Genomic DNA, 12,097 nt, shown 5'->3' on the forward strand with positions numbered 1-12,097 from the left:
AAAGAAAGAAAGAAAGAAAGAAAGAAAGAAAGAAAGAAAGAAAGAAAGAAAGAAAGAAAGAAAGGAAAGAAAAGAAGAAAGAAAGAAAGAAAAAGAAAGGGAGGGAGGGAGGGAGGAAGGGAGTCCCAGGACCTTGAGATCATGACCTGAGTTGAAGGCAATTCATTTCAGGGAGGAAGGAGAGAGAGGGAGAAAGAATACAACACATTGTGAAATGATCACAAATGTAAAAGTTTAGGGACAGTTTAGATCAATGCAGAGTAAGAAAAAGCTGTCAGATTAAATTTAATGGGAATCGTGCTAGCTCAGCCATCTGGGTTTTCTCTCTCTCTTTATCTATCATTAGGCTCTTTTACAACTCTGTAGAGATAGAAGTTAATTTGTAGAAAACCAGATAGTAATTGAATTCATTTTCTATTGCTATGAAACAAATTACCACAGTTAGTGGCTTAAACCAATATCCATTTAGTCTCTCTCAGTTTCGGAGAGGTCCTAGCCATAGGTCCCTCAGGTCTTAATCACAGACCTTCACAACATGTCAGATTACTTCTTCAAAGCCCGCAGGAGGATCTCTCTCCAGGCTGCCTGTCACAGGAGTGACTACCCCATCACCTTTCCAATATAACGTAACCTAATCAAGGGAGAGACTATCCCATCATAGGTCTTGCTCAAGAAGGTATGTGGGGGATGAGGATTATATAGGGCATGTACACCAGGAAGGTAGTAATCTTGGAGGTTGCATCTTAGAAATCTGCCTACCACAGCAGTGCAAATCATTTCTGTCCATAGAAATGCAAATTATGTCCAATGGAATGCCACTAATTATACCCTGTGGATGTTAACAATTTGCTAATTTGCATCCATTTGTAAATTCATTTTAGCATTCATAATTCTCTTTTAAGCATGTGTAATGCCTTACCAGTTCCTTCATTAATGAATGAAATAAAATCTTTGAGGTGTGTTCATTTATATTTGTGTAAGAGTTACGATTACATCCTCTTTTAAAATGTATCCTTCAATGACAGTGAATAAGTTGAAGTAGTGGCATATGCTGGGCCAATGGATACATGGGTCATCTGTCTGTCAGTTCACTCATAAAGATGGATTTTTCCATTCACATCGAATCATGCAGCCCTCCTGGGCACTGATTTGCTCAGCGTCCATCTGGTCACTCATGCACACTGTACATCTTTGCAGCCCGGCTCTCTGAAAAGGCACAGCTGTCTGATGAGATGATCAGGGGTGTACCAGCTGAAAGTGGCCTTCTGGCTTGCTGGAGACATGGTGGTGGCTCTGCGTCCAAGGGCAAAGCCATGGGAGGAATATAAAGGAATCAAACGGTGTGTGGGACTCAGCGTCCTGCTTAGAAAATAGATACCCAATTCTTGCAATCTCTCTCTCCCCAGGTGAAAAGTGCTGGGAAATCGCTACTTTTAAGAGTCAACTTAGCTTTTTAAAAAAGTAATATTTCCCCTGAGCCTTTTTCAATCCCTCTTGAGCTTGAATTACTCTTTCCCTTTCTTCTATACACATAACACTTTGTAAGTGCTTCTCTACTGACATTGTCCTCACTTTAATTAAATCAGTATCTCTCTCACTCTCTCAAATTTTCTTTGCAGGCAGAAACCATGTCTTCTTAACTTTGAATCTCTTGCATGGCACAAGAAGGGCACTCAGTCAGTGAAGCTGTTGGCTATCATGCCCCTGTCACATCCTATACTGGTTGCCTCCTTTTATTCTGCCAACCACGTGAGAGAGCCATTATTTTCCTACGTCCGGATGAGGAGAGAGGCTCAGGAAAGGGAAGTATTCACCCAAAGCTAGACAATTAGTAGACAATGCAACCTTAGAATCTGTCCTCTTTACTATGATATTGCATAACAAACACTGGTTGAATTTATTCCAAAAATAAAAAATAATAAATATAATTTTTGTCTAATATTGAATGGAAAGTCAAATTAGCCAAAACACTCAAGTGTTCTTTTCCACTGAATTTTGCATTTTTCATATCTCATGTTCTTCCAGTCCTGGCAATCTTCTCTTACTTTGCAAGGGGACTGGGTTGTAATTTAAAAGACAAAATAATGCATTAGTCCTGTTGTTAAATCTGATAGATTATTTAATTTTCTACACAATCTGTGTGTTTAAAAATCCTTTTTGTTTTAAAATTACTGATGTGAACTACAGTTATGTAGAATGTCACTTTCGAGGGAAACTGGGTAAAGGGTATATATTTTATATATTACATATATATGTATTATTTTTACAACTCTGTATTACTTGTATGTTTTATTTTATCTCTGTATTACTTTTATAACTGCAGTTATCTCAAAATAAACAATTTCTTAAAAGCTGATCGTATTAATTCATTTCAGTCTTTTTTTAAAAGACTTTATTTATTTATTTGAGTGAGAGAGCAAGAGAGAGCCGGAACAGTGGGGAGGAGCAGAGGGAGAGGAAGAAGCAGACTCCCTGCTGAGCAGGGAGCCTGACATAGGGCTTGATCCCAGGACCTTGAGATCATGACCTGAGTTGAAGGCAATTCATTTCAGTTTCAAACCACTATATCAGTGAAGGGATACCATGTACTTTTCTAAAGTCTTTCTTTGTGTATGTGTGTATGCTCACCGGGAGAGACTATCTCAGCTTTGAAAGATGTTTTCAGTCTTTCAGAGAGTTATATGCATGAGAATGTGTTTAAAAACTGTTTTAGATGCCACCATTTGGAAATATAAATATAATATACATATATTTTTTCGTTGTTAGCAAGAATATTTGAATTTGAACATTTGTTTGACAAAGGTAATAACCAAATGAAATATAAGTTTAGAGGTACAAAAAAGTGAGTGGGTGTAAATTGAACCTCATAGATAGAATTTCACCGGGACAAAGACACAAATTACATTTTTCTAGGTCTATTTACAAAGTGAGAAGGTATTTAATTTTTTTTTAATTTTTATTATTTTTTTTATTTATTTATTTGAGACAGAGAGAATGAGAGACAGAGAGCATGAGAGGGGGGAGGGTCAGAGGGAGAAGCAGACTCCCTGCCGAGCAGGGAGCCCGATGCGGGACTCGATCCAGGGACTCCAGGATCATGACCTGAGCCGAAGGCAGTCGCTTAACCGACTGAGCCATCCAGGCGCCCAGTGAGAAGGTATTTAAATTTGGTAATCTAAGGCCTCAGAAACTAAATACTGAATTGAATTCCCAAATCACTGCCAAGTAAGTACCCACATTTTTCTCTCCAAAAAGAAAGAGAGTTATTCCTCACCATAGTTTTATCTGTAGCTTAACTTCGGACATTAGTAAGAATACCGTTTCAGCTATTTAAAAAATAAATGCATTTGACTGGAAAATACTTTCCATGACTATTAGTCTAGACCCTGTTCAGATTAATGGCTCCCAAATTTAAAAACTTCCAGGCCCCAGATTATTTAAAATTTATTCTGAATTAGGAATCGTAGATTATTTTAATCCTTGATAAATGTTTCTCTTCCACTCTTTTGAGAAATAATCTCCTATGAATGAACTCAAAATATTGTCTAGTCTATTTTTTAAGATAATTCACCCTTTGTTCTCTCCAGAGTTTCTCAAATCTCTTGGGCAACTTTTAACTGAAAGTACAAGTTCACATCATTCAGAACTAGAGAAATAAGGAGCTTTTATGCAGGGCTAGAGAAATAAACAGCTTCCAAAAACCTTTGTGCTGTTCCACTTTACAGAGAAGAATGGAAAGCTATTTATATTTCCCATTGTTCTATCATCCTTTGGCCTTTGTCTTCATCAGTGGGATGCAACATGAGACAGGCTATGAGTATAGCATGGCCCTTCACTGGAAACTCTTAAGCACGATTTACTTTATAACACGACTGCTTGCAGCACTTTACAAATGACTGGAGCCTACAGCTGCTGGTTTGTTCATACTGTGCATCCTATTCCAGACTCCAGTCCATACCCATCATCTTTTCTGCCTGACAGAGAATGTTGCCTAAACAGTAGAGGGAAATGACTCAACAAAGGGTCTCGAGAACATTTGTGACACAGGACCAAAATGCTGACTATGGTTTCTTCCTTTCTGTGTCTCAGATAGCATTTCATAACAATGCAAGACAAAAAGAAATAGTTATTGCCTTGGGATTATAAAGATCAATCTAAATCCACCAGACTAATGGATGTGTATATCCAGTTAGGTAGAGGCTGCTATTATCCAGAACTCCCAAAATGATCGCTGGAAAAAGTTGGCACACCCTTAAGATAGTTCGATAATGATCAAAAACTCTCAATTTGCCCTTTTCTTCTTGGAAGACTGAATAATGGACCTCACTCAATCAGTACCTTGGAAAGCTCTTAAAAATTTATATTCGGTAGGGGCCAGTCTGATGGATAGATTGGAAACAATACAGCAAACTCACTTTCTTGATATTTTCAGTTATGAAGATATTATTTTAAGAATGCAGATAAAATTGTCTGCCAAGATCATCAACAAGAGATTTTCCAGGAAGTCACACAGTTTATGGGAAAATTCCAATATGCTAATAACAGATAAAAAAATTATATTAACTAATACTTAAAATTTAAGCACAATTAAAGGTTTTGGGTTATTTATATTTTCCTAAAATACATATACTTTTCTGGTAAATTGCACAATTAAACCAAATGAAAAGTCATATTCATAGATTTCTCTCTCAGAGACATTTCAGATCAATCAATATCTGTTCTTTACTCTAAATAGTAACCCAAATATTTCCTCTGGTGGGTGCCTGTCCTGCAATTACCTGTACTGTTTTCTTGTGTCATGCCCAACTGCATTGGTCTCCCAGATTTTGGTAGCCAGAACTCTAACGGTATTCAGAAACAGAATAAAATTGAGCTGAAAGAGAAGGTAATATTACAAAGCATTATTAAGGTAGCCTTCAAGACCTTTATAAAAATTTATATAAATTGAACTTCTTTGTATTCAAAAACTGAAAATTACCTATTCCACAAATGTGAATGAGGGGCTCTGAGATAAGGTATTGGACAGCTAGTGATTCTTGAGTTGCCCTCATGAAAACATAGAGATAAAAAGTTTCAACAGCACTGGAAACTAGAAATACCAAGGGATGATCTGCCAGAATCCATGGGGAATTTCCAAACCAAAGTTCAGATAAAGTCCTGTGGCAGACTGGCAGGATAAAGGATAATACTTATTATATAAATATAACCAACTCCCCTTTTTGAAATGAACTCCCAGCTTCTGTATCTATTTTAGGGAGAGGAATAATAGAGTTGTTTGGGGGACACTGTCTCTCTTATGACATATGAAAAGTATTGGGTGAAGTATAAGGTTTTTTTTGAAAAAGCAAGTGGTGGGAGGAGATGGGTGAAAGGGGATTAAGAACACACTTATCTTGATGAGCACTGAGTAACATAAGAATTGTTAAACCATTATGTTGTACACCTGAAACTAATATTAACACTGTATGTTAATTATACTTCAATTAAAAAAAATTTTTTAAACACTTCTCAGATATATACACACACAAACAAGATGTTGTATGAGAAAAGGCCCCCAGTGCAAGCAATTAGATTGAATTTGAAATATTACAGGTGTGTGCACCCCCAGAGACAATCAAGTTCTGGTTTTAAAAATGGGGAGAAGGTGTTGGTAAGATAAGCCCTTTTATGTCTGAGGCCCTCAAGGGAAGTGAAGGGATCAAAAATGAAGAAAAAGAAAAGATCTCCAGATCCAGGGTCATGAGGAAGTAGAATCCTGAACCACTAGAGTCCCTTTATTCAGGAAGATGTCTGCAGTCCAGAAAATGCTACTACTTAGGAATAATGGAAAAGAGGATTGTCAAGAGTAGGTTTGTGTCAGTGGGAGAGTAATAGCAGGAAGAGAAGAACCATCAAGATCTGTATTCTTGGAAATAAATCATCTTGTAGTGTTTTCAACCATTTCTGGAATTTAGAGAATTTGGGGTAATTCATGTGCCCCACTCCCTGATACAGATGATCAACTGGATCAGCCCTTAACCTCCTGCCACCTTCTTTGCCATCCTACCACTGACTATGCTGTAGGAACCTCTCACCTCTCACTAATTTTACAGCTTTCTATAGGAACCAGGGGCTGAGTCATGAATCCCAAACGTGGGAGGAAGGACAGAGGTGTGCTGTGAGCTGGTGGAAGAAGGATTCTTCAGGCTAGTAAGAGCTGCCACTTATTGAGCACTCAAGTTTAACTCACACGAATATGGGAGAAGCATTTTTATGTCCCTTTATTATGGGTGAAGAAACGCCAGCTCAAAGAGATCAAGTGATTTGACCTATGCTACCCAGCTATTAGGGGAATCTGAACCATGGCTATGTGGGTCTGTACTGCGAATTCTTAACCACCACCTTACACCTTCTCTTCAGGAGGATAAAAAGATGCAAAACATGAGAGCTGAGGATCTCCATTCATCCTCACCCACTGCAACACCTGGCTCAAGACGCAAAATATTTTTCACTAAGAGGGTGAGAGCTGCTCACAGATGTCACATGAGTGCTTCTTTTTGAATGGCCACTTACGCCGTGCCCCGTTAATTCCACTCTCCCTATGACCACAGCCCCCAGCAATACAGTGCAGCTGGGAGTGAAATGGTGGAAAGCGATGCTGTGTAATTACTGTGCAAGGGACAAAAGGGTAGGCACTGAGGCTGGCAGTGCCATGGGAGCAGTGCCGGCTGGGGGTGTCACTGGTCAGTTCCTATCCCTGGAAAAGGAAGAATTAGAGATGGCTTCAGATGGGCCAACCCTGAACTCTATTCCTATTAAAAAGCCCATGACCAGGAACTCTGTTCTCAGGCCAGTAGACGGCACTAAATAAATACTGAAAACTGGCAGAAATTTGACTAAAGAAGATACACACATCCAATACATCAGTTTAATAACTAAGAAGATGCATTTAAGGACAGTGAAATGGATTATGGAAAGAATTAATAAAAACTAAGATTGGGTAAAACTTGCTGCCTTAGGGGTGCCTGGGTGGCTCAGTCAGTTAAGGGTCTGCCTTCAGCTCAGGTCATAATCTCGGGGTCCTGGGATGGAGCCCCAAGTTGGGCTCCCTGCTCAGTGGGGAGTCTGCTTCTCCCTCTGCCGCTCCCCCTGCTGTCTCTCTCCCTCTCTGTCAAATAAATAAATAAATCTTTAAAAAAAAAAAAAAAAAAAAAAAAAAACCCTTGCTGCCTTAAAAGATCAGTTAACAAAATATACCCATGTACGCACGCACATACTGATAGCTCCAACCCCAGTTGGGTAAAATTCCAAATAATTACCCTGAATAATTTAGGGAAGTATAGAATAAAGGTTAATTAGGAACTAAGTTACCGACTACTTATTCACTATTCTAAGTGTATGACATGAATTGATTCTTAGTCTTCACAACAGTTCAATGAGATAGGCACATCATCGCCCCCATTTTATGGGTTAGGAACCTGAGTAACAGCTTCCATTAATTATTCCTGGTCACATAGCCAGTAAGTGGCAGAGCTCTGAGGCCCATGCAGCCTGGATGATACACAGCGGGGACTCAACCACAGCACCATGCTGCCCATAAAAGAGAGTTGAGTTATAGTAGATTGAGATGGAGACAGAAATTTCTTTTTTATTTTTAAAGATTTTATTTATTTATTTGACACAGAGAGAGAGACGTGAGAGAGGGAACACAAGCAGGGGAAGTGGGAGAGGGAGAAGCAGGCTTCCCATGAGCAGGGAGCCTGACGTGGGGCTCGATCCCAGGACCCTGGGATCATGACCTGAGCCGAAGGCAGACGCTTAACGACTGGGAGCCACCCAGGCGCCCGAGACAGAAATTTCTTAAAGAGCAGGATGGATTAAGAAAAGATTGTAAAGAATCTAAAATATGATCAAGTTTTAAAATCAATATTAGAAATAGCAAACAGTAGATCTAACAAAGCAGGAGAACACATTCAGCAATGTGGAAGACCACTGAAGAATCAGTAAGAATGTAAGAGAAGAAAATTCCTGTGCTAAAGGAACATCTGAACCTGTATAAATGACATTATACACTGGGCAAATGGAGTGAAAAAAGAACAAGACCAAGTGGAAACTTCTAGTGAGATTTTTTAAATTTCATTTTAAAAGATGTAGAAAGGGGCACCTGGGTGGCTCAGTCGTTAAGCGACTGCCTTCGGCTCAGGTCATGATCCCTGGGTCCTGGATCAAGCCCCGCATCAGGCTCCCTGCTCCGCAGGAAGCCTGCTTCTCCCTCTCCCACTCCCCCTGCTTGCGTTCCTTCTCTCGCTGTGTCTCTCTCTGTCAAATAAATAAATAAAATCTTTTTAAAAAAAAAGATATAGAAATAATTCTAAGAGAAAATTATTTAGAGAGTCCTTGTATCTCTCATGTGAACTTCCTCTAAAATTTTGCTTAAAGGTCTACTTCAGGCAAAGTACAGATAAAACGAAGAAGTAAGAAACTGAGAGGTGAAGAAAATGACCACCCATAAGCATTAAAACCAGTCAGACATCGAACAAATTTTATGCAAATATGGTTTTTAAACAATGCAAATATAAACATCAGATACTTTCTCAATTAAAAGTTTAAAGATGTATTCAAAGGGAACCACAGATGAATTGAAACAAAGAACTCCAAATTTCAGCCTTGAAACCTCTGGCCCCTCAGGCTATTTCAGAGACTTTGTTCCTAGAGTCCCCTTTGCCTGGATCATTCTTCCACTCTCTCCGCTCTCCCTTCCTTACTAGGTTAGCTCATTCCTAGGTTTCAGGCTGAATGTCAGCTTTTCTCAGAAATTGTTCCAGCCCCACCACAGCACTTGTCACGTGTAAGGGTTTGCCTCACCCACTCTGCTTAAGCTTCAGGAGAATTGGTGTCTATCTCCTGACTGTATCATGGCCATTGCCTCACACAGCACCTGCAATGTTCTTGGTATTTAATCAAGATTTGTTAAATGAGTGAATGGATAATTGATTGAATGAGATATGCACTCTTCAAACCCTATAGAAGAATTTTTAAAAATCATCTTCAAATCAACATCAACATGTTACAGGTGAATAACAAATTGTTATATTTGCAGATATGTATTTTCAGAACAAAAATTACTGTTTTATGACTCTAGTTCTCTTAAACATAATTTTAACACATATGAACAAAACACAGATAACAGTGCAATAATTTTAGATTCTATGATTCCAAAATCAAGTGATTCCTTCTAAATTTATACTGAAGTCTGTGATTATCTCTAAAATTCAATTCTCTTAATAGAACTTCTTCAAATTAGAACCTGTAAATGCTTATCCTCTATAAACTCTTTCCTATATTGCTTAGAAATTCTGATCACATTTTATCAGATTTTACTCCCAGATACACCAAATTCCAATTAATAGAATTTCTGTTATTCTAATATCCAAAGCCAGAATTAAGTGAGGGATCCAACTTATATTTAAAAGTTTTGGTGGAGTGCCTAGGTGGCTCAGTTGGGTAAACGTCCAACTCTTTGATTTTGGCTCAGGTCATGATCTCAGGGTCGTGAGATCGAGCCCTGCATTGGGCTCTGTGCTTAGCAGGAAATGAAAAGATTGCATGAAATGGACTCAGAGGTTCTGTAATCATACCAAACTTTGCTTTGTGCTCTTATTTCACCTCTTCCCTCTTGCCAGTTCCCCAGGGCATCTACTTTATATGCCGGCTTTATTTTTTCAACAAGTATTTATTGAGTGGCCACTATGTGCCAGGAAGCTTGCTAGGCACTAGAAATATAGAAGTTTAGGAAAAATATGGTTCTTGTTGACATAAACCTTACAGCTTAGTGCACAAGATGGACATTCAGCAATCAGAAGTTTTATACATTGTGATGATCTTGAGAAGGAAAAACCTCATCTTGCTCTTTGGGTTATAACAGGTGACCTAATTTAGATTGGAGGCATCAAGGAGACCACATGAAAAAGTTGCATTTAAAGTGAGGAATAGAAGGAAGCTCATCCCAGGCTTCCGAGGGTACAGCACAGAATATGGAATAGCCCTGAGGAGGCAGAGGTGGACAGGTTCAAGGAACTGAAAGGAAAACAACGTGGCTGAGGTATTGCATGTAAAGGGTGTAGGCACGAGTGACAGGGTCTTCCCTAGACCATTGGGGATGTTGGATTTTATTGTATGTGCAGGGAGTTCACTGGGTAGGGACACTGACCCCGAAGTTAGAATACCACTCCACCATTCACTAGCTCTGTGATCTTGAGCAGTTTCTTCATTTAGAAGATTAGATAAATCTATGTAAATAAAGCACTAAGAACAGTGCCCACTGCAGGGCACTATGCAGTGTTTGTTGTTTTTATTTGCATCATCCTTCCTGGCTTCAGGACACTGAACAGCTGAGAGGAAGGAGCACCTCACTCAAAACACTAGGATGGGTTTTGGGGCACATCTCTTCCTTTACACACTAGTTCTACAGTAAAGTGAGGGAATCTTAAAGGGAACTGTGATGACTGAATTGTTATACTAAAACAAAAAGGTACTCAGTGAACAGAAAGGTGCTCTTGAATCTTCTCTGATTTTTTAAAAAATATTTTATTTATTTATTTTAGAAAGAGAGGGAGCATGCATGGGGGGAGGGGGAGAGGGAGAGAATCTCAAGCAGACTCCCCACTGAGCACAGAGCCCCAGAGGGCTCGATCTCACAACCCTGAGATCATGACTATGATTTTTGAAATTAAGTGGATGTTGTGATATTGGAAAAACACTTAAGAATTCTTGCTTTGGAGGTGTCATCATTTAACTCAAGAAGATGAAAATGGCTTCCATCTAAGTTTTCTTTAAAATGCATATGCATTGAGTATACCATCATTTCTAGCTCTCTTTCCCCTTTCCCCAACAGGGAATCTTCTAGAACCTCTATAATCACCAAACTTTACTGTTTTTCTTTGCAATTTAGAAACCTCAGCAAGTAAACTTCTCATGTGAGTAACTAAGATCTGCAAACAAAAAACAAAGCTTTAGTTAAAAATCAACTGTTTCAATGGAGGACGTCCTATGCTTTACTTTTGTCCACTGTCCTTTGTTTCAATTCTTTTTTTTTAAGATTTTATTTATTTATCAGAGAGAGAGAGACAGAGGCAGGCAGAGGGAGGAGCAGGTTCCTTGCTGAGCAAGGAGCCCGATGTGGGACTCGAGCCCAATGTGGGACTCGATCCCAGGACCCTGGGATCATGACCTGATCCTTTGCTTCAATTCTTAATTTTGCAAGGATCTCTTGGAGTTTTAATATGTCTTTTCTTTTCATCAAATGAAAACTCAAACTTAATGTTCTTAAATTTGCCTACATTTTCATATAATAATTATCTCTTATTTCACGATTCCAGTACACAGCACTGAGGACACAAAAAAGTAGTAAGACCTGAGTTATCCCCTTAAAAAGAAGATGGTAAGCGATGAACAAGCAAACACAGTGGAGGAACTAGGAGGAAAAAAAATTAAAGGCTGGGAAGCACAGACGAGGATAAAATATCAATGGATAAAAGGGAAATCAGAGTAGTAAACACCAGACACTACTGTATAAAGTTAATTTGTAACTTTAAGTTCACTGATGTTCCCCAGGGATATAGTTTATCAATAGATGGTTTAATGGGATGGTTTATCTCTAGACTAAAATAGCAGTACTTCATTAAAATTAAAATGATAAGAGTTTATAAATTTAAGTCATTCATTCATTTATCTACTGTCCATTTCCAGCTTCTCCTAGGACATTGAAATGGGGTCTAATTTGCTAACAGGCTGTTTTTTGTTTGTTTGTTTTTGTTTTTTTTTTTTTAAGATTTTATTTATTTATTTGACAGAGAGAGACACAGCAAAAGAAGGAACACAAGCAGGGGGAGTGGGAGAGGGAGAAGCAGGCTTCCCATGAGCAGGGAGCCCGATGTGGGGCTCGATCCAGGACCCTGGGATCATGACCTGAGCCGAAGGCAGACGCTTAATGACTGAGCCACCCAGGCGCCCCGCTAACAGGCTGTTTTAACAAGGATACAAACTGGATTCTCTGAAAGTGTTCCACATTTTATTTCCCCCTATAAACATTTACTTAATGGGCTTTTGAAATGAAGAG

The 12,097-nt window shown here is 38.9% G+C and overlaps 1 protein-coding gene across 1 annotated transcript in view; it reads right to left on the minus strand.

Annotated features, from left to right (window-relative positions):
• The window catches only part of PTH2R (parathyroid hormone 2 receptor), a 52,074-nt gene that overhangs the window by 6,498 nt on the left and 33,479 nt on the right, over positions 1-12,097 (minus strand). Inside the window, exon 7 of the mRNA XM_035007257.1 lies at positions 4,779-4,873. Within this exon, the coding sequence (XP_034863148.1) occupies positions 4,779-4,873 (95 nt within the window). The remainder of the gene's footprint in view (positions 1-4,778; positions 4,874-12,097) is intronic.

The sequence above is a fragment of the Mirounga leonina genome, unplaced genomic scaffold (genome assembly GCF_011800145.1).
Source record: "Mirounga leonina isolate KUSES-001 unplaced genomic scaffold, KU_Mleo_1.0 Mir_151, whole genome shotgun sequence".
Classification (NCBI taxonomy): domain Eukaryota; kingdom Metazoa; phylum Chordata; class Mammalia; order Carnivora; family Phocidae; genus Mirounga; species Mirounga leonina.